The sequence below is a fragment of the Passer montanus genome, unplaced genomic scaffold, assembly GCF_014805655.1.
Source record: "Passer montanus isolate IOZ18808 unplaced genomic scaffold, ASM1480565v1 scaffold15, whole genome shotgun sequence".
NCBI lineage: Eukaryota > Metazoa > Chordata > Aves > Passeriformes > Passeridae > Passer > Passer montanus.
The window spans coordinates 5,731,825-5,755,606 of record NW_024362051.1 but is presented as its reverse complement, the minus strand read 5'-3'; the positions used below and the strand labels follow the sequence as shown (position 1 = coordinate 5,755,606).

General features: G+C 39.5%; 2 protein-coding genes across 3 annotated transcripts in view; both read right to left on the bottom strand.

Annotated features, from left to right (window-relative positions):
• Positions 1-6,330, bottom strand: part of CUNH5orf24 (chromosome unknown C5orf24 homolog) — a 22,060-nt gene extending 15,730 nt beyond the window's left edge. The window contains exon 1 of one of the 2 annotated variants that reach the window (XM_039701123.1): positions 6,309-6,330. The gene's annotated coding sequence lies outside the window, so the exon portion shown is untranslated. Of the gene's footprint in view, positions 1-924; positions 948-6,308 lie in introns of those variants that run through there. The other variant, XM_039701124.1, reaches the window with a different exon arrangement.
• DDX46 (DEAD-box helicase 46) lies at positions 4,441-23,228 on the bottom strand. The gene is made up of 23 exons (XM_039701603.1): positions 23,218-23,228; positions 21,759-21,941; positions 21,357-21,497; positions 20,353-20,470; positions 20,015-20,180; positions 19,564-19,715; positions 19,126-19,239; positions 18,348-18,513; positions 17,862-17,982; positions 17,344-17,519; positions 16,787-16,908; positions 15,903-15,981; positions 14,036-14,118; positions 13,035-13,199; positions 12,533-12,695; positions 11,321-11,514; positions 10,648-10,785; positions 9,829-9,978; positions 9,010-9,207; positions 8,218-8,436; positions 7,545-7,689; positions 6,837-6,910; positions 4,441-6,387 (listed from the first exon to the last, which is right to left on the bottom strand). The coding sequence occupies exons 1-23, from the start codon at positions 23,226-23,228 to the stop codon at positions 6,340-6,342; spliced, it is 3,126 nt and encodes a 1,041-aa protein (XP_039557537.1). The 3' UTR covers positions 4,441-6,339.
• Between the last annotated feature and the right edge of the window lie 554 nt (positions 23,229-23,782).

The window sequence follows — 23,782 nt, the reverse complement described above, 5'->3', positions numbered from 1 at the left end:
CGCGCGGGGCGGGGCCGCCGAGGCCCCTCCCGCCGCCGAGGGTCGGGGCCGCGCGGCCGCCGCCATTTTGTGGGGCGGGCGGGCAGAGGTGAGGCGGGTGAGGGCACACGCGTATGGCGCTGCACACCCCTGGAAGCGGGTAAATATTACCGGTGCTTCCATCACTGCCGCTCGGATAGAGGAGTGTGGTGTCTTCTGTGTCAAAAGTACACACACAGGCTCACTTGGGTTGGAAAGCACGTCTGGGGTCACCGAGCCCAAGCCATGACCAACGCCACCTCGTCAAACGGAGCGTGGCACTGAGTGCCACATCCAGTGCCACTCAAACACCTCCAGGGGCGGTGACTCCATCACCTCCACTCCACCTCACGCTGCAATCCATCCAGAGTCCAGTTTGAGGGCTGTTAGATGGATGTATTACAAGTTCTGTGTCCCTGCTGACTGCAGAGGGGACAGCTGCTGTTTCCAGCGTAGCTCACACGGGGCTGGGCTGGGCACGGACCATCTGTGGACTGCAGGTCATTAAATACTTTGCTTTGTTTCATCCATCCGTGTTCTGAAGAGTTCAGTCGTGCAGTAGCACTTCCCTATAAACACAATTTCACACCTGCAAGCAGGAACAGCAACTGCAGGGATTGCAACTTCAACTGTTTACAGAAAGATGCCACAAACATTTTAAATGCCCAGCACATTTCACCATCCAACCTTTTGCCCACTTGGTGGAGGGCTGTGACCCACCTATTTTTTAATGCACATTTGTTAATGACTATAACAGATTCCTGCCCTTCATGAGCACCCTTAGTCCAGGGTCTGAATGACCACATTGGTCTTTAAATGACTGATGCACAAAAGAGCCTGAAAAATATTGTGTATTATTCAGATGAGGTTTTGGTTAATAAAAGCAAAAAAGAACAGGAAACAAACCTGTAACTTTCACAAATAGTTAATTCTGCTTTTAAAAATATTTTCCTCTCCTGCTGTTGTTTAAGGAGCAGACTGCTGTACTCCAACACTAAGATATTCCATTTCTACAATACTTGGAGCTCTTCAGGCCGAAAATTGCTGTGAAACATCCTGCCAAGATGATGATTCGTATTCTTGCCATTTCTTCCTAATGCATGCAGGAATCCTCACTTGCAATATAAGAAAGCAGCAGGGAAAAGCAGCATTTATTTAGCTTAATTTAGCAAATGATTCAGTTTATTTACAAAGCTCATCTTTCTGCTGTTCAAACGCCTGTTGGAAATGCCAATGGAAAATGGTTCCATTTGATACCTCTTCGGTGTCCTGTTATTTGCAATATTTTAATCTGGAAGGTGATGAAGTCAGGCTGGGCTTATCCTCCTGATTTCTGTAGAAATTGTGGTTTCAACAGACCACAGCAGCCACCAGATGCTAGAGCAGTGGAAGTGCAGCGTGAGGCAGGGAAAGGCTCCATCCTGAGCTGTGAACACAGCTGCTGTCCAGGCTGCTGCTGGCAGAGCAGAGCAAGATCTAACTGACCTGGAGCTGGCCATGGCTCTGTGCTGGCCAGGTTGGTGTCACTGCCTGCACCAAACTCCAGGCAAACCCCCACCAGCTGAGCCAGCTCAACTTGTCATCTGGTAGCAACAGGGCCCGGTCCCCTCGTGTGAAACTGTGACAGGGACCAAACACTGATGAACTGCTCTGACACTGTCACAGCTCCCAGCGCCTGAAGCACGGTGTTCCTCCGGTTCTGAATCTGCTTCCTCCTTTTCTTCCTCTAAAGGACTGACTCATTAGCAGTACCAAATGATTGCATTAATTATCTGTGAGATAAGTGATGCAATGAAATGTTAGCCTTCCCACATCCGAACCACAAAATGCCATTCTCCTCCTCTCTCAGTGGAGATTTCGCTGAAGGATCCACATTTTCAAAGAGAGGAAGGGCCTCAAAGCACAAGTTCCTTCTTCTGCCAATACAGGAACTTCTCACCAGTCCTGGGCTCCAGAGCATGCTGAGCAAACAGGGAGAAGTCAGTATGGGAACTGCCTCCTGTCTATGTAACTGTGAATTATCAGAGCTGATCATTTCTACAAATTCACTTCCTAGCTAACATGCACAGGCAGAGGAAATGTAGGTTTTAATGAAAATCCTTAATCTTAACTCTGAGTGTAACATTTTCCTTGCTTGGCCATTCATTTCAGAAGAGTTGCCATGGGGTATTTATTGTTTTGAGAAATATTTGTGATGATGAACTTCATACTTAGAATGGCCAAAGTATAAAATAACTTAATCATATGCTCACTCCACAGTAGGTCATTAATAATTTCTTAGCTTACTAGAACAACTTAGATCTGAGATGTTAATTAATTTACCTCTGCTTATGCTGGTCAGCTTAACAATCTTGTATCTCTCAGTTTGACTAAAGAAAAATATTTAAATCTGTTTCAGATGAAAAATCTCAGAGAACCAATGTTTGGGTGGCAATCACTCAGACTAATGGTCATTTATTTAAAAACAATTGTTTCCACTGTAGCTAAAACTAAGAAAACAAATCTTCCTGCCTAGCATTGTATAAACATTGTCCAAAATGTACATTTTGGGACAAATTTGAATACAGCTGTGCCCCTTTTATTTTTGCATGTTTAGGTTGCTCTCTGCCTCCACTCCCCCATACAGCCAGCCATGCTTAGCTGGAAGCCAGAATTTATTCTGCAGACACCAGGCTCTAAAAACACAAACTTGTTTAAGCTGAGACCATATTTGGAAGAGATCTGGGTCAAGGAAAATAATCAAAGGAAAGTGCATTCCTGGAGCATCACGTGAGGAGGCCACAGCACACACAGGGCCCAGCGCTGATGCTCAGGGACACCCTGAGTGCCTCCCTGCCACTGATGCTCACCCTGAGAACCACCTCACCAGCAAACTGGGGCACGGCCAGGCCTGTGGAAACGAGCTGATGAGCAGCACACCATCAACAGTGTCATGGCCGTGGCAGAAAGTTAAAAACTAACCCAGGCCAGCTCCGCAGGCTCCATCCTCACAGCCACAGGTACCTGTCTGCAACCCTGCCACTACTCTGGCTGAAGTCATGACCACTTCCTACAACTGTACACATGCCTGAAGGACTGAAACACCAACGTGTTCTCTCACTCCCTGAAATTCCAGCATTCTTTTTATTTTAGGAAGATCCAGAATCCAGCCTTTGGTGTTTGTTTTATATTTGGCTGCCACAATGGCAGAATTTCAGGAAAACTTTGCTTAACAAATTTTGTTTTTTCTTCTGCTTGGAAGACTTGTGTATGAAAACCCCCTACAGATGGTACTTTTAGCCTCTGAATATTTTATTTAATTAGCAGCCAAATGCACATTAACTAAATAGCAGTGCTTTAATTGTACAAGTGAAATCTCAAGCAGCCAGCACAGGGAACAGCTACAGAACATGCTGGCTGTGATCAACACTCACTGTCCAGGTTTATGTTTACAGCATAAAGTCAGTATGCAAAATAGGCCTTGAGCTGCCTGTTTTAAACAAACGCTGGCACCATGAACCATTAGTTCAGGGAGTGTGACAGTCTGAACTGTGATAGCACACATTTTTTATCTTGCTGTGAATTTTTCCCCCCACACAAAATACTGGATTTAGTCTCTCCTGTTTTCATGACTTGGGCATTAATCCTTCACAGGGGTGGTGGTGGGGGGTTACTGCTGTTTGAATCTCTAGTAGGTCACTGCATGGAGAATGAGGGAGCTGGGCTGGGAGCAGGGGTCTCACCCTGCCTCCCCTCCCTGGTGTGAGCCTGCTGCACAGTGACACCACCACATTATGTGACATGCAAGAAAAAGACAATTCATTATCCAGTGCCAAATACTTTTATCACTTATCCACCCAAAACATCACTGCTCACTCACTGAGAGCATAAAGGCAACCTTGAAAGCTTGAACATTATCACCTGGGCAGGTAACAGAACAAGCTCTGCTTATGTGTATTTAAAAGGAAAAAACCAAAAATATCAGCATCCCTGTGCTCTTCCCACAACTGGCAATGTAAATCTGACCTGGGCAGATTCCCTGAAAACAGCCAAATCATGACGTTTATAAAGATCTTGTCTAGATCCATGGACATGCTTATTAAGAACTACATAGAGCTTTTCATTATTGAATTCTATCTTCTCCAAACTTTTATTCTCATCTTGTTTCCATTGCTTATTTCCCTGTGTATTTTTAAATTTGAGAGTTTCTTTTCCCCCAGCTTTTATGCATTTTGCTCCTGTTTTCATGTATCCAAACACCTTCGCTGTGACTTTCTTAACTGAGTCTGGGCTGTGTGGCACTGCATTTCCAGCACAAAAACAGAAGTACAAGCTGCTGTTCACATCACCCTTCTCCAAACAGCATGAGGTTAACTGTCATAGGAAAAACCACAGAAGCAGTGCAAATGCAGAAAACAGAGGAGCTATTTAGAAAGACAGTTTCTGAAAAATATACATTGAAATTGCTTTTATTTTTGCTGGAATTAAAAAAAACATAAGAATATTGACATTGCATTTTAAACCCCCAGGAAATTAAAGATTATACATTTTTGCATCTCTGAAACCCAATGAAAGTGTCTCCATCATGCCTTTTTTAGGAGATATCAATGTATGAATATTTTGAACCAAGACTTTTAAGGACTGTCAGGATGTCCAAACTCCGCAGTGCTCTCCATTAAATACACAAAATGTGTCACTCTGGGAAGGGACACTGTCCAAAAGTTAGACAATTCAACAAAGAATTTCTAGGAAAGACATCAAAACCTAGTCCTTAAGGGAAGAAAAACATGTATTTAAATGTAATCACAGAACTTTAGTTTGGGATTTCTGTTTCAAGTTTTGAGAAGTGTTACTGTGTGTGCTGCTTGTCTCTGCTCTCCTCCATGTATTAATACTGGCAAGTGCTACATTAGGAGTTCTTATCCTAAAAGTAGGTTGTTAAGCTGGTACAGTCACTCCTTTGCTTCCTCCCTTTACTGCAAATAAGGTACACTGACAGGGTAACAGACAGTTGTATGCATACATGAAGAGTCACTTAAATTACCTGAAGTGTGGCAAGAAAAGTTGTGAATTTATACAGCCATGATGCAGATTTTATGATTTGTCTCCAGCAGGGTTAAAGCAGTATATACAGAGCTGGTTTAAAATGACACATTTCTTCTCAGTGTGTCAGGTAAGAAAAGCTTTCTATGAAAGTCCTTTTGAAAGTCATCATCTTGAAAGTCTTGCAGCTGCTGGAATGAGACAATTCAAACTGCTACTGCTTTGGCTCCAGACAAGCAGACAGAAGCTAATTGCTTAGGAGTAGAGTCCATCATGAATCCTACTGGTTATGGGGATGAGCCCTCAAAAACATCAGTCCTGCCTGTCCCAGTAGCTTATTGACTGCAATGATAGTATTTGTGGAATTCATTCAGAAATATCACTATACACTTTTACTTAAAGCCACGTCCTAACAGTAATAAAGATGACAATCCTGGGGATATAATCACATTAAATGTATATATAAGAATGCTATAAAAGAGTGACAAAGTTGTATTTCATTACAAAAGAGGTTTCCCCTTTTTTTTTCCCTGCTACTTCCTTTTTAAACTAAAACAGGCTTTCATTCTTATGTCACCAAATGAGGGGGAAAAAAATCAAATCCTCCAATTCTGATGTTTAGAAAAAAACAGAAAAACTATTGTCATACTACAAAACATTTCACTTCACAACAACCCCAAAGAGTATCTATTACCTGGATGATAAAGAAAAATGGGGACATGAGAAGGATAAAATCTTAAAAATGAGACCTCAAGTATTTTTGGATAAAATTCTCTACTCTGATCAATGCAAGATTCTCTGACCTCAGGGGGACATTTGTACAGGGAATGAATGTGTGGAACCAGCCAGAGAGATGCTATGGATCAGGAGAAAAATCCTGCCTTTATTTGGGTGTTTTATAATTTTTCCAGTATAAATTGATGTGTGAATCATTTCAGCAATATGAAGCAGGTACATTCTAACAATTTCCAACACAAATCCCAACACTTTCATTTTACTTAACAGTATACTGTCTGTCAAAAAAATTAAAGTTGGTTTATTTCATATTCTTTATGACAAAAAGTGTATAAACTGCACTTTCAAATTAAATCATGTTCCACCAAAACTGGTCTGGCTTTAAGACTGATAACTTTAGTGGAGAGAATTAAGATGCTTCAGTATCAATTTTCTGTTAAAAAAATGTCCACAAGACAAAATAAAAAAATTTCTTAATTTACAATAAGCAGTGTAAACAGCAAAAACAACAGAAGCCACAAAGTTTCACGCACCAGCTGCCAGCAGACAAATAACTCCAAATGCTCATAGAACTTTGTATCTTCCTTTGTTGGTTGGTTGGTAAGAATTTTGCTGCAAATAAAGGAGAGGATAGTCACAGTTAAAAGTGAAGATGGATAAATGAATTGCAATAAAACCCCACTAGGTTATTGGCTGGGTATGTTGTAAAGCTACAGCAAACCAGATCTCTCAACACATGAAATATCAAAATGAGGAGAATAATCCTCTCCCCTGCCTGATGGTGTTGAAATTAGGAAATTTATTGGGACCCAACTCTTTGAGGGGTCTTCATCCAAAAAGCTGTGTCAATGTGTTATCTCCATCTGCTGGCTGGTAGCAGCTGTGATCTGATTAAGCAGTGCCATGCATTTTTACTGTTCAGGAAAGTGTTTTTGAGATCTACAGGTCCCAGTCCCTGATATTAATAAAACCTTGTGCCAGAACATCGACATTTGCAGAAGTCAATCTCATAAAGTATACATTAAGGCACTTTCCCTCTGCTTTCTGGATATTGCACTCACCAATCTGATGAGCTCCTCTTTTATAAGCCGTGTGATTTCTGCCTTTGCTTTCTGTACAGCAAGTTCATTGGCACCTGAAGATAAGAAAATGTATTATAATCTTAAACACTTTCTGTATACGAAGCCTACAGCATAAAAACTGCTGTCTACTTTCAGAAACACAGTAAAATTTGCTGAATATCCTCAGCTATTTATTGAAGAACACTCTATTGCACAGAATTCCACAGCTTGACTCTGTTCTCTTTTAAGGAAGATACTCCAGTCATTAATGATACTGCTCAGAAATATGTAGGATTCAAGGTTTCTTGAGAAAAACCTCAACCATCATGACATTTGCCAAGTTTTTGTTGTACTAGTTGATGCAATTTCTTATACCTTTAACAGCCTAAAAAGAATTCTATTTTCTTCCTTATTTCACACTGGCACAGACTTCTTTGTGCTAATTGTTCTTCCTCTGTTCTTTTCCTCTCCTCCAAACTGATTTCATACATTAGCTGTTGTTCTGTGGCAGGTGAGGAAAAGCCTCTCTGTGATCCCCATGGATCATTGGTAAGTGTATAAAGATAAACAAGTGTTTTTCAGTAATTGCCAAGTAACTGCAGTGAGTCTACAACTCAAGTGTCCAAACACTGACTACAGAAATTCCATGTCTAATTACAAAACTAGACTCATAGCTTTAATCGAAATATTTATAAAAAGAATACATACTTTCTATAGCCAAATAAATCTTTCGTTCTCCTTCCTTGGGTTCTTTGCCTGGAGGGAAGTAAGTTCCCCTGATTGTAATGGCAGCTTCAGAATATTCACTGATTCTCTGCAGTGCTTCTTTGGAGGTAACTTTCCATCTGGCAGTCTGCAAGGTGAAGGATTTGAAAGGATCAACAAGGAGAAAGGCACCACACAAAATGGCAATCCATTAGTTCTGCCAGCATGGGCAGAACCTCAAAGATAAATACAGGGAATTTGTACTTGATAGTGTGAAATATAAATCCAAGAAATAGTAGATGATTTAGATCTGAGCAGCAATATTCTAAATGGCAGAAAAACTCAGGTACAAAAAAATGGGCAAAGCGTTGTATCAGTCATGGCAGAAAAGCCTTTGCAAAAAACACCAGACAGTGTCAGAGATTTGAGTATTAGAGAAGTGGGTAGAGGGTGAAGAGATTTTTGTGTGATAATGAAAACTTGTTTTTCTGATACTCTCTGGAATAAGTCCAAAGCATTGCATTTATATAACCTGAGAAGTAATCACAGTTAATGTAGCAATTTCAATTAGCTATGATCAGAAATAGAGACACAGTATTTTACTGGTGTAAGTATGAAGAGAGTTTTTGTTAAATGATGGTCATTTATACTTGATTATAGCAAAATGGTTACTTGCCTGTGGGAAGTCATTGATCTCTAATTCTTCTTCATATCTCTTGAAGGATTCATTCTGTCCTCCATCCTGTTTCTCTTCCTCCTGCTTCTCTATGGGTACATAATTGAGCTTGGCATTGATTTTTTCAGCCAGTTGCTCTGCAATGGTCTTGGCAGACACAGTAGGAGCTTGAATTGTGCCTCCTCTCAGGATAGCATTTGTAGCCTGCTGCATCACATCCTGTAAAAGCACAGGTCCATACTGAGAACAAGGTAGCCAAAAAATGTCCTATATAAACCAGTAAGGGTTTCATTAAAGCTCTCTATGTCATGTAATTGACAACATAACAAATACATTCTCCAGACTTCTGCTCTTCCTTCCTTTCTCTCAACAACTCCCTTTACACCTGCAAAGAAAAGATCTTTTGTTTTTTCAGCTTAAAATATCTTTGGACGTCACAGAACAATTAAGCTCAATCTAAACACACTCGACATGACATGTACATATCATGCTTCAGCAGGGAAAGACGTTCTGCAGCTCTGCCAAAGCTGACAAAACTAATTGTGTAATGTTATCAGTAATGAATTAACTCTTTGCCAGGGCAGACAAAGCATTTATGGTTCTATAATAAGTATTATAAACAAATCAGCTCACCTACAAATCCTATATAAGTGAGTTAGCCCAGCCTAAATGAGATAAACAATGCAGTCTGTTACTAGTGTGCAGAAACACAAAATCAAATGGCACCCACAGAACAAAGAACTGAAGAACCTTTATTAAAAAAGAGTAGAATTGATCTGTAAAGAGCCTGACCTTAAAGTGGAAGGGAACCATGACTTGTGCCTCTGCTCCAAGATTCTTCTGGGCATTGATTCTCAAAGCCAATCTTTTAGCAATTTCCAGTTTTTCTGCATTCCCAGCTGATGGTGTAGGAGCATTTGATGTTCCTGGTGCTGCCATGTCTTTTACTCTTTTCTTTGAATTGAACATGCTTTCAATTTGTTCATCAATCTAAAGAAAAGAACAATTATTTGATCACTGCATTTACCACTATATAATCTTGTCATCATAAAGAAAGAAACACTAAGGGGCATTTAGTTTACATGTTCTTTAAGAAATTAATCTTGTATAAATGGTAGAAGCCTGCCCAAAACTACAGCTCAACAAAAGGATGATCTAATCAGGAAAAAGTCTGAACACAGTGTTTACTTGCAAGTTCACAAAAAGGAATCCAGCCAAGATTAAGAAAGGAATTTAGTAAGATTTAAAACAGAAAATGCTACCATGAAGGTCTTTAAAACACTTCAAATAAAAATATGTTTGCAACTGAGGACCACTGTTCCATTTCATTCATGCAAGATTAACATCCCAAATAATTTATGTGACATTTACATAACTACACACATTAAGTGTAAAATACCAGTAAGTCAAAAAGAGACACTGAAAACCTTCCTAGATGTTGATCTTCTCAGCTGTATCTCTGTATTTGAAGAACACATGCAGTCAGTAACAAAGGTCACAGAGTAACGAAACCCATGCACTCTGCAATGTATTATGCAACCTACTGGGAAAGAAAATCAAATGTATTGAGAAAATCCATAAGCAACTTAAATCCTGTTCCCAAGTGCTTACATCAACAGCTGTATCTTCATCATCTGAATCTTGCAAGCCAAGAGCTGCTTTTTGGAGCTTCTTTCTTTCGTTAGCCAAAGCCTGTTCTGTTTCATCAAATTTAAAACCTTTGCCAGAAAATCCACTGCTTTTTTTAATCAGCTTTCCTTCCTTGAAAAAAAAACATGTATTATCATACTTAGGAGTTTCAAATCTTAGCTCTCATAGTCATACAATAACTTTAAGATTATACAAATAATTTTGAAATTCTTTAAAAAGGAAATCCTAGCACATTTGTAAAGTACTTCAAATTTAAAAGCTGCATTTCAAAATGAAATGTAATTAAAAAAACTATGTTAATTCAGCAGAGAATTAACATATTCAGTTAATAATAATTCAGTACCCTACTGGAATTTTCTGTAAGTATACATTTTAAATGCTTTTCAAATGCAGTAAAAAAACCCTCAATTTTTTTATATCAGAAAAACTCCAAAGTCACTCTTTTCAGCATGAGTGAGATCCCTGACAGTGAGAGCTCAAGAAATAATCATACAAATTCTGTAAAAGGGCTTCATTATCTTGTATGTGAATGTTGTTAAAATCCAAAGTGTCTCTCATACCATAGGTATTTATTACATACCTGGTGACAATATTTAAATGCTGAAGAACAGTTCTTTAAATGACAATCAAGATGCCAATCTCTTGGTCACTGACACACTCAGCCAAGCACACTTGTGTTCCCAGAGAGGTGACCCATGGATGTACACTGGACAAGTGGACACATGCATGCCCAGGCATTAAACCTGGATCAAGCCCCCTACAGAAGAAAGAATTACTTACAGCCTTCTGTTGGTCTTTGAAGTCAGCCCAGAGCTTCTCCAAATCAGAAGGAATTGGATTCCCAGACAATTCCAAAGCCTTAATGATGTCACCAGCATAACGTGCCTGATCCTCAGTAATGAATGTATATGCATACCCCTGGTGAAAAGGCATTTAAGAGACAATTAGGGAAAAGCTCTAAAGATACTATCTGTAAATTTACTGAAGCACCCTTGCACAGATGCTGGTTTTTGGTCAATGAAAGTAACCACAACAATCATTGCAATAACTGTTTTTTAGTGGAAGTGTACAATGAATAATGTGATTTCCCAGGAAGCTGATACAGAGGTAATCATCCAAAGACAGTAAACACTGAAACCTCTCCTTCCAAGCAGTGCTGTCATGGTTAAAAGTTTGAAAAATTAAAATTTTATCAATTTAGTAGGGCACATTTCCAGCAGTGAAAAACACCCAAACTTTCAGCCACAAATGGGATTTAGAACAACACTCACACATCAGAAGAACAAGTAACTTCCAAATTTCAGATTGCTGAAGCTCAGAACATACTAAAAACACTCTTCCCAGCAACAATACAAACTACTCCCTCTGTAGCTATCCCTTGGAACAACTTCCTCAAAGAACAAAGAAGGGGAAAATGCCAGTGTAACCAAACCTGACAAGTGAGAGTACATACCTTGTTGCCAGCCCGCCCCGTGCGGCCTGCTCGGTGCACATAGTCCTCGTAGTGGTTGGGACAGCTGTAATTGACCACCAGCATCAGCTGCTTCACATCCAAGCCCCTCGCTGCTACAGATGTGGCCACCAGAAGTTTGCAGGTTCCATTCTTGAAGTCATTAATGATGCTGTCCCTGTCATACTGATCAATACCTGCAAGGCAAATCAGTTAATTATAAAGCTCTGCTTTAAGTCATGAGAATTTGTACACAGGTCAAGGTGCCCTTGAACTTCAAACAACCAAAACCACAAGCAAATAAAACTTCAGTACTTGCACACTTTTGAAGGCAAAATACATTAGCCAAAATAACCTCTATTATTTAGAATAACTGTTAATTTTTTAACTACTATAAGATGTTTTTCCCATGTCAAGATCCTCAAAACATTTTTTAATACTATTTTCTATTTTGTACTTCAGCTGAGCCCTCATCTGGAGGCTTTGTCCATTGTCTAAAGGCAACAGAAATCTCAGAAGAACTAGAATATTTTTCCCTCTTCCATTGCTGCATTCCTGCTGAACAGTGATTTTGTACTTACTGATTTTATAGAAAACACTCTAAAAATACTGTAAGTTTTAAGATACACTGGGATGGACAGCATTGTAAAGAGATTTTTCTCCTCTTGCTACATCCATTCTATTACTACTTGATAGAAGAAAAGTAAAGTGACAACTGCTGTTACTGTGCAATCTCAAATAAAAATATCATGTGATACTCCCCAATGGCACTCACTACTCTGCAATAACAAGTAGTTAGCAATATTCCCTGAGAGGGGTTAAGTCTTTTTGCACAGACTCAAAATTTGGCATCTGATGACATCTCAAGAGAGAACAATGAAGAGTAATTACACAAAACTATCACACTACTCTGCAATAACAAGTAGTTAGCAATATTCCCTGAGAGGGGTTAACTAAGTCTTCTTGCACAGACACAAGATTTGGCATCTGATGACATCTCAGAGAGAATAATGAAGAATAATTACACAAAACTATCGTGTCTATTTCAAATTAAGAGACAATTATCCTCCCCAGTTACAAAGCAAAACCTGCTTTTTGAAGGTTTTGAAGAAGTAATAAAATTGGTACTATACAGGAACAAAGTGATTTTTAACTACTGGATACCAACATCCTAGTTGTGAGTAGTTAATACAAATCCTTAAATTTGCAGATTACCTCCATGGAGAGACAAGCAAGGATAAGAGGCCCTCATTAAATCTTTCAACAACCCATCAGCATGTTCTTGCTTATCTACAAATATGATAACAGATCCTTTCTCCTGATAATGTCCCAGTAGCTCCAGTAACTTCAGAAATTTGTTCTCCTCTTCTATGACAATCTGGAAAAAGACATACAAAAGAGTATAATTTGTATCTTGAGTCATTAAACAAATCCAGAGTATATAAAAGTAAAAATCAGGAACAGGAGATGACTTTTTCAGGCTGTTCCAACAGCTAGTGGTAAAACAGCTGTTCAGCTTAGTGCTACAGACCAACTTTAAAAAATCACACTGCATTTCAGATTAGGATGTTAATTTATTCTAAGTTCATTTCTAATAAGGCCACTAAACTTCTGACAATAAAAACTCTGTGGGTAAATTGGTTTATATTCAACATTGCTGGGAACAATTGTTTGCAAGCAAATGAGAAGATATGCCAGGCAGATGTATCCCACTCACCACGTGCTGCTCCACATCAGAACAGACCACACTTCTGCCTCCAACCTGCACCTCTATAGGCTTACTGAGGATCCTGCGGGCCAGGGCCTCCATAGCTCTGGGGAAAGTGGCAGAGAACATGACAGTCTGCCGGTCAGGCCTGACGTTGTCTACAATGCGCATGACCTGCGGAGAGAGCGTTCCCTGTTAACGTCCAGCTGCTCTAACTCCATCTCACACTCACACAAAGCTGTCATCTTTAAAGTCAGGGGCTATCTGCAACTCCCAGACTACAAAACATTCTTTGCAGATTTTCTCTAGGCACGAAGCTGCTGGCATTGCAAGATGGCTGGATTCAGAAGGAAGTTGCATGGCAATATGCAATGTGGCAGCAGCTCAGCAGAAATCCTAGGAAATGCATCAGAAAGCCTACAGCTCGAGAGACAAATAAAAGGAATTTTCCTAGTTTTGGAGTACAGTACGGCCCATGACAACTGGAAGAGCCCTGGATATCCAAAGCTCTCAGCAAGTCAGCAGCATTTCCAACATTTTGTTCTTATCTCTTGCCAAGAGACATCAAAGACTTTATAAACAGACTACAACTACTAACACAACACCTGTATAAAGGAATTACACAGGGATACCATATGGCCACAAGTATTCAAAAGGAGTGTGTAAAACACTCAGTGTATCAGAGAAAAATCTAAGCTATATAGGAATTTATTGAAAGCAAACCAAGAGAATAACACAATGGTTTGGGCTGGAAGGACTCTACAGATCTTCCAGTTCCAAGCCCTTGCCATGGTCAGGATACCTTCCACTAGATGTGAGGATAATGTGATGTTATAATAATGTGATAATAGATAGGAAAGTAATAGAAATATTACAGTCAGCTTAAATCACTGTCCATATGCAGCACATCCTTTTGAACATCCACGACAGTGTAATGATAATGTAGCATTGCAAAACACTTGATGTGAAAAACAGTCTCTTTTGGCACCACCCCTCATGTCATGAATTACCTGAGGCTCAAACCCCATGTCAAACATTCTGTCAGCTTCATCAAGTACAACGTACGTGACTCTACGGAGGTTTGTCACCCGACCTGTGAAAGGAGAGGAAAAAACACATGGGAAACAAAATCAAATGGAAATCTAGTTTCCCTTAGGAATATTTTTAAAAAATGTTATATAGTCTCACTATCTTCTAACAAAGACATTAATTAATTTTTTTAAAAATTCACTAAATGTGAATTTTAATGTTCACACTTTAATCACACATACATTCTGGGAAATGTGTAAGTATGCACAAGGCCCTTTTAGTTTGTCAAACTCTTCTCTTGCATACCATCATAGGGCCAGAAGAACCTGTAAAATTCAGAAAACTGCCCTCGCCAAAACACATCATAAAACTAAGACTGAGCTGAAGCAAGGAGCCACATCAGCCAGTATCTGACAGCGGCACCTAGAAAAGAACATATTAGAGATTACAGCGCATGTGTGGAAGGCAAAGCCCAGTGCTAACTGCTGCAGCCTCAGAAAATTCCTTTATACACAATCTGTAATGCTTCCTTGGAATTAAGAATAACTATATGAGGATAACCATACTAGCTCTAGATCACTGCTAATAATAGGCATAAAACAGAGTAAGCAGTCTTTTAAAAATAACTATTATATAAAGATTAAAACCTACCCAGTAACGCTACTGAACTTAAAATCTAGAACCACCCCAAACTCTGGGACAGGTTGAAATAAAATAAGCAAGTTGTGTTTCTGTGAACATTTTGAAATTATAATGGACAGGATAACTAGCACCCTTCCCAAACAGTGAAGAGATTCCCTTTCGTGAGAAGGATTTAACTCAAGGGTTTTAGAATCATACTCTCAAACAATATAAATACATTCAGTTCCACATAGCTGTGGAGTGACACTGCCAAATGCTTTCTGAATGAAAAAAGACTTGTCACATTTTCTGCAACTATCACTCAGACTTGTGCCTATCAAACTACAGAAGAATTTGGTCCTCTCAGCTTCAGCAAATTGTAGCTGAATCCTCAAATTATTTAAGACATTACGCGCTGCATTTTTTAAGATATGGAGTTCAATATTAAGGAACAAACAAGTATTCCTTACTATATATTTAACATCTTAACACTTTCATCCCCAAATAATAACTTTGTAAAATTACTTGGGAACAGCATTAATGTACCTACCTTTGACGATTTAAGTCTTGGAAGCCCAGTTCTATATGTCTTGAAGGTACTTTTTTCACAGAAGTTAAATAATGTCAACAGTTTAGTAGAGGTTTTGATGTGGAATAATTTAATAATAAAACTTTATCTAATAAGCATGCAATGGTTACACTAGGACAAAACCTCTTAAAGCTGCAGTGGCTCAGTTTAATCAATCTGAATATCTGATATAAGGCCAGTTCTTTTACTCCTGAGCAGGTATTTAGGGAGGGCTTCTTTGTCTGTCTTTTAAAGCCAACAGATAAAGGCAGAGTCAGATGCTCTTGTAAAGCAGAGAACTGCTGAGCTACTCTAGCACGGATCAACGGGCAGACAAAATAAGCAACTGTTACATAACCTTGATCTAAATGACTCCAACTTAAAAAATTTGGACCAGCACATTTCAAGTTTAACAATGATAAACATTCTCAAAAACTCTTCAAGAATGTAGTATTTCCTGTCCTCCCCAAAAATGTCAAATCAATATATGCTTAAACCTATTATTAGTGCTATATATTCTCAATAGCTATGCAGTGCAGCCTGAAGAGATATAAGAAAATTCCATAAGACCATTTATCAAAATACATGATCTTTTGAATCTGTTAGAATTACACAAAAAATGTAAAAAAAATCTCCAAAGGAAAAGGTTTTCTACTCACCATTGTTAGCTGCTAACATGTCAATCATACGTCCAGGTGTGCAAACAATAATTTCAGCACCTCTTTTGAGTTCAGCTATCTGATTTCAAAACACAGTAAACAATCTATTAGTTTTTGCTTTGTGATTTCTTTCAGATTTTTTTAGACATATGTCACCTTGAAAAAAAGAAAACCACCTGCACTGTAATACATCTGTTCTACTAACATGAAAAAGATTTTACTTAGCAACTTCTTCAAGTCTTTGGAGAACTTTGCTGCCAAAAAGAGTAACCCCTGACAATCTGAGTTACCACCACCTGAAGCAGTTGTAATGAGGACATGACTTCAATACACTTAAGAGCCTGTAAGAAATGTCAGTGTTACATATCAGGAACAAGTGATAGCAGACACACCACCTTCCACCACAGATGGTCACTCCTGTTGTTTCCATAAATGGGTAGGGTGGAGGTGTGGAAAACCTTGAAATTAATCTCTAAGTTACTTCAAGATGCAATATTTGATAATGCAATAAACCAAAGTTATCATCTTCTGGCTTTTGTTATTTTAGGGGAACGCTCAGAAAAACACAGCTTCCTAGTAACTTTTAAACTATTATATCCCACTAATAAGGCAATTTTAATTTAATGCTCAGTACATACATAAAGAGAAACAGTTTGTAATTTTTAAGGATCATATCTGAGACTTTCCAGGATCATTATTGTTTAAGGCTAAGTTCCATGCAAAGCTTTTTGCATTACTACCATTTCCACCGAGAAAATCCATAATGAAGACTGCAAATGTACTGGATTAATGGAAAAGAAAAAGCAACTAACTTTGCTACAGAAGAAACATTGACTAATGAAGCCCAAGCACTCTTTGACAAGCCAGGCATGTGTTTCGCATACCTGTTCACTGATTCCTGTTCCTCCATAAACACAGACAACTCGAAGCCCAAGAGTCTTTGAGAATTTCTTGCACTCCTTGGTAATCTGCAAAGCCAACTCACGTGTAGGTGTCATAATGACAGCTGAAAAGCAAAACATTTTCCTCATATATTGCAATATAAGAGATCTTGTAACTTCCACAATAGAAATTAATCTTTTGTAATGATGTTTACAGCAATTTACTTCCTATTTTTTAAGCATGTCATTTCAAGGAAAAGATAATTGAGACATTATGAGGCAGGAGTGGAAATCTGGTCCAAGTGTAACAATCAAGGGAGGAAGGTCTCCCAGATATGTGGACATGGAGTGTTACTGAAACAACATGATATAGCACAGTAATCACAAAACAACAATAAAGAGCACTGTGATCTTTAACTAAAAAAAACCTCACTTACTGATCAATGGACATTAGTAAGCACTTCTCCCTATAATCACACAAAGAACTGAAATCCCATCTAAAGCACATACTTGATGTTATATTTATTTAAATAGTAACTTTGGAAATAAAATCTTTTTACCTATGGGGCCTTCTCCTTCTTCTAATGCTCTCTGATCCATAATGTGTCTGAACATGGGCAACAGAAATGCAATAGTTTTTCCACTTCCTGTTTTAGCAATGCCGATCAAATCGCGTCCGTTCATAATTGCTGGGATAGCCTGGGTTTGAATCGGAGTGGGCTTTTCATAGCCATGTCTTAAAGAAGGAAAAAAACATTTTAACAACAAAATAGAATTTGACAGATGTGAATCATGAAGTTATGCTGAAGTTTTTTTACATATACATATCAGTGCCCTGCAAAAAATACAGATTAAAATGAGCAGGAAAAGCATGATACCAATGGCAGACATAACAAATGGTTAATAACAATAATTCAACACAGAGTGATAAACACTCTGATGACTATATATGTAGCATTTACAGACACGGACATGTAGCATTCATTATGCAGCAAAGTAAAAGGTCCTTCTTGTAGACACAGGACAGAACATAGTGAGCAAAATCAAGGATGATACAGTTCATAAAGTGCTTGCTTACTTTTTGAGGGCAGTGAGAATCTTCATGGAAATACCACATTGTACCCAGGTTTTTATTGGTTTGGGACAGCCTTTTCCCTTGACTGTAATTCCCTCCAGCTCCAGCCTGTACACATTGACCTCTGAAATAGAGTTTATCTTTTAGCAGAGTCAAACTTGACACTTCTCTACTACCCTGATCAAAATTCTTGCTTTGTCCCTTAACATGAAATACTATTTTTATTACTACCAGAAAAACAGCTTTTTGCTTGTTACACATAAACACAGGAGTTAGGTTGAAAGGACTCAGGTTAATTTTCCAATCAAAGCCTCATGTATAATTATAGTAAGTTATCAACAATAGAGATGCACCTGATTTAACATTTTTCTATAGAAGTTGCTCCAAATGCTTTTTACATTGCAAAGCATTTGCTGTTCCTTAGCACACTGAAATTCACATTTTTTCCTTCAATAGTACCCAAGGTGTTCTGGTTGTATTTGTCTTTACCTTCTTGAGTCATTTTAGCTAGTTCTGGTACTTCAACATAGAAGTTTTTCCTGAAAGGTTCATATTCTATTTTTCCATGATCCACTGGTTCTAGCAGCTTTCTCTGCTTGGTCTGATAGCCAGTCAGGGCAGTCTGAAGGTCAACCTCCTCCTCTTCTGAAGAATACTGCAGAGATCACAATTTTTGTGTACATTAGGATTAATGAATTATTAAGGTGTTTGGCTTTTCTCATTTCTAGCAAAACTATTCAGAAGCAACAGGTACTTCCTACTGTATTAGACATGAAACTGAAGACATGCTCTTAACTTATGAGTCCCAATTGTTCTTTCCCCTAATGCTTTCATGTTTCTCCCAAACCTTAACTCTCACTATTGTTCTGTGTCACTTTCACAGCTTTACCAATGCAGACTACCAGCCCTGTCATTCAGAAATAACCACTGCCACGCGAAAGAAACAGTAAGAGGAAATAAAGAGAAATCAGCCAGCAGACTGGTGTCACACTGCAGTCACAGCTCTGACAGATGTCCCCAGCTCAGCTTTGAAGGGGCACCACGAACACTGGAACTGCAGCCACAGAGATGGCCTGAAGTGGCTGAGCCCCAGAGCCTGCAGGGCATTCAGTCTGTGACTCGGGCAAGGCTGACCCTCCACAGCCTCCTGAGCAGCAAAATACCCACACCCTTCACAGCTCTTCAGGCCAAACACCACACACACCCACAGGAAGCAAGAACAGGCACTTTGCCTGTCCACAAGAGAAATACAAAACATTTCCATTACCTCCATTGCATCTTGGTCATTCTCCATGAGCTCCCCTTTCTTCTTTTCTGACTCAACAGCTGCCTTTTTGGTTGTCACCACAGTTACCACCTTGGTAACAGTTGGTCCAGTTTTCTGTAAAAAATGTTTAAAAAAATGAATGCATTACTGTATAAAACACAGCCCATCCTGTAAAAAACATACAGGATATTTCTACTTCTGGATACATTATGCTGAGCAATTTATTTCCTACTTCCCTTAGTGAAATTTTATCAGAATAATGCTTGATGAACAGTTTCACAAAAACATCAGGAAATTATAGTTAAACCAAACATGCATAAGTGCATGTAACTTGTTGCTTTGTTGCATTTCCCCCATTTTCCCCAAGCCATTTTGCTACTAAAACTCAAAGTTATCTCCATCTTTTAAAAGCAAGAAATCTTTAACAAGTGATTTTACCTTTTCACTCCCACCTCCACCTTTCACACTTCTCATATTGAACTTCTTGACCTCTTCTTTTACTTCTTCCATATAAGCATCTAAAGGATCTAACTCCTCATCTTCAACCTCATTGCCTTCTTTTTCTCCTTCTGCAGTTTCCTCTTCATCATCTAATAAGAGTGAAAAAGATGGGGATAAAACACAGGGAAAGACAGAAGTCCTTACATGTGTCAAATTATTGTCCACCCAAGTAAATACAGCCCATTATATTATTATAATTTTTCCTCATAAAAATCTCTCCAGTTGTTTTATCAAAAATGCATCTTAAACCATCTGATACCATGACTAGATCTGGGCTTTTTTATTTTATGGTTCACATTCTGAAGAGTAATTAGATGCTTTAAAGATACTGTAATAAAAATATTACTAGGAACAAAAGTATTCTGTTATATATAAAGAGGTTAAATACCATCATCATCTTCTAAACTCCATTTCTTCCCCTGTTTCATCTCTTCAATTTCTTTTTTTAGCTCTCCTATGTTTTCCATTGCCTTCTTGCGTTGCTCTTCCCTCCATTTCTCCACTCTTTCTTTTCGTTTTCTCATTTCTTCTTCTAGTTTGTTCTGATCAAAATTCTATGGCAAAAACCAACCAAAAAGTGGAAATTAATGGCCACTGGCTTTAGCTCATGCTTCCTGAAACAAATGTAACCATTGAGAGAGCAAGCTGTAGAAGACTGGATATCCACAAACTTCCTGGTTTAAATTCTTTGTCTTTTAAATTTACAAGTGTTAGAAGTGTCCCTACCTCAGTGGCCACAGCATTTGTGGTAGCATCTTTATCTTTCTCTTCCTCTTTGTCATCTTTGTCTTTTTTCTTTTCTTTGGAAATTTCCACACCTTCTGTCTTTTCTTTAGATCTGGATCTGAAAGGTAAGATCAAAGGTTTCTTAGAACATTACAGCTTTTCTCAGGGGGAGGATACATATATGATGGACAGAAACGGAATTATAATCACCCTGTTATGTTTTCAAACACCTCACAAAACACAATGCTTCCCAGACAATCCTTCCATGTCATGGAACTACTTCCTCTAACTACCAGTAGACTCTAACTCAATCCAGCAATTCACGTGCTTTTGTCATTTCTTTGCAGACTTCCTTTTCAGAGCTCTTACAATTGATACTCCAGTTGTTCTGCACTTTATTTTACACCTCCTTGAATTCAGCATTTAGAAAAGAAAACAAATTTCCTCTTTGTGGAATTTCTAGAGAAAGGTCAAGTGATCTAGCATCTTGCCATGGAAGTGTGAGCATCCCCCTAAACACACTGTCCTGGCTGACAGACAAAAGCTCTTCTCCCTACGAAAAGCTACTCATGTAAAGCAAACATAACAGCCAGACTTGCACTGAATATAAAAACTATTTATAACAGGTTTTATTGTACTTACTTACTTCTAATTTAAAAGAAAGCATCTAAACCTAATTTTTGCTAGCTTATGAGAATAAATATAAAATTCCCTTTAGCTAATTAAATATCATTAGGCTTTTTTCTTTGGACTATTCTGATACAAAACATACACTTATTCCCAAAGCTTTTGTGATTCTAGCTTGTCATGATTTCTAGAGTGCCACCACTACTCATGCTGTACACAAGCCGTTGTTATCATTGACAGACTTCCCACTCATTTTACAGCACAGCCTGACTACATGCTGCCTTCAATTATATCTGAAAACCTCATTAAGATATACTTAAAAGACAATGACTGCAGTAAGCTTTTGCACATTTCTAAAGCTAAGAACACAAGAATACCTGTTTTCTGCTTTCCTGTTCTTGCTTGGACTGGAGGACCGAGACCGTCTCCCCCTGCTCCTGCTCCTGGAGCGCCTCCTCTCTCGGCTCCGGGATCGTCGTCTCTCTCGGCTCCGTTCCCGTTCTCTACTCCTTGAACGTCTGACAGGCAACAAAATTGTCTTTACTTAGGACATGCTCATAGCACAACTTTAGCCTTCCATTGAGGAACAGCTTGTAAAAGGAACCCACCAACCATCAAGACCACTAAGAACTTAAAAACTCCAGCACCAGCAAGCATTTAATAAGCAAAATCCTTAAGCACAGTGAAATCCACCACAGACATCAGCAAAGTAACTAACTGCAGTGGGGGAACATCAGCAGACAGGCATTTCAGGCACTTTGGCCGAGCTGATGTCATACCTTTGACGCTTTCTGTCCCGCGAGCGAGACCTCCTCTTGTCCCTGCTGCGCGACCTCTCGCGCCGGCGGTCGCGGTCGCGGCTCCGGGAGCGCCTGTCCTCGCGCTTCCTCTTGTCCGACGGGGAGCGGCTCCTGGAGCGGCTCCCGGAGCGCCCCCGCGACGCTGAGCGCTTCCGGTAATGCCTGCACGGTCACAGCGTGGGCATCAGAACCATGCACAGCAAGCAACAAAAATTATCTGAATTCCCAGACTTTTTACATGGCTAAACTCTTGCAATCATCTTGCCCAACTGATTAATATACACACTATATGTACACTATACACAATATGCATATGCACTCTTAATGACACTGAAATTAGAAGGATTATTGGATCATGATTTTCTTTTAGTTTTAGAGTACTATTATAAGCACATCATGAAAACACCAGAACATCAAGAACAATTTCCTTTTCAGAAATCCACTGATTTCTATTTTATATACAGGAAAAGCTGAAGGCTCTTTGACGCTATCCCAAAATCTGTCAGGCAAACAAAACTGCTCTTTGTTGCTTTTTACACAATAAATGTTTACCCACGTAAGGTAGGTGAACTATAGCTCTGCTCAATGGGAAAGCTGTCAGGCTGGAATTAAAGAAACATGAACCCCTGAGGAAGTGACACAGCTGTGGTCAATGCCTTTACCACACTGACATCAACAGAAATCCTTTAGTTTCAAACATCACAGCAGAAGCTGTCAGAAGTCAGCAAGGCCTGAGGGGTGTGATGGAGATGGGTGTCTCCTTTCCTCCCCTCATTAATGCTCTTATCCCAACACACTGTGGGGCAGAGCAGGGCTAGGAATTTTCTAGGAAACTCTTCAGCTGAGTGTAGAAGTCACTGTGGATCTTGACTGTGACCATTTCCTCTTCCTCCAATCCCAGATTTTCAGACACCATGCCAAAATAATTCCTTTGTTCACTCTCCTGTGGCTCACAACCCACAGACCCTTTCTCCTGACAAGCCCAGCAGTCATGCTTGAGAAGAAGGAAGAAACAGAGAATGCAAGACTTTAAGTCCCCCACTCCTTGTTTCACTTCCATGGTAGTATTAAAATAGTTCAGCTCTAAAAATAGCAGTATATTTACATCTGGTCTATGTTGTGTTGTATATTTAGGCAGCACATGCACTTGGAGTTAGTACAGTTGCACATACCCACATCCTGCCTATCAGCAGGGTAACTGAGTGCAAAGAACATCTGTCAGCATTGAGATCTTTCATTTCTTTCCATCTCCATCACAAAATGCCATGGGATCTGCTCTATACTTCCTCTCTTTCTAATATTTTAATTTTATTTCCTCTATAGTGTGCAATAAAGCCAAAAAGGCGATTTCAGGTTTCAGAAGCCCCAGAGTGAGGAACGTTTCCTCACACCAAGCACATGCAGCCCCCACCCATCTCCACCCACCACTCACTCTCACCCTCTTACCATATCCTCGCTTTTAAAACTTTTCGTATGTTAAACAGAAAATTAATACAAGTTTAAACCGACTTTGAACATTATTTTTAGCCCAAAGAGAAGAACCCTGTCATTTTCAGCAGAGAAGCTATACTGTGACAAGCAACTTGAGTCCCGCCGGGTGGAGGCTCTAAGGGTGCCCCGTAGAGAAGAGCCCTGTCATTTTCAGCAGAGAAGCTATACTGTGACAAGCAACTGAGTCCCGCTGGGTGGAGGCTCTGAGGGTGCCCCGCAGCACCCACTGCTGCCCCAGCTCATCTGGAACTCATTTAGAGAGATCTGTGGGAGTGCCCAGCTCTGCACCAGACCACTACTTTGAGCCTAAGGTGGCTGTTAAAATTTCAAGTCGTGTCTCTCGGTGTAAATCTCCGTTATGGTCCTGGAAGTTACAGGTTACAGTGTAGTACAACTTGATGTGAGGCCTGTCGTGTCAGCTTTAGTATAAAAATCTGATTAAACTACGAGACAGAGGCATATGCCCGACAGCACCAGCAAACTGTGGCAGCAGTTTAAAGCCTGATAGGTGT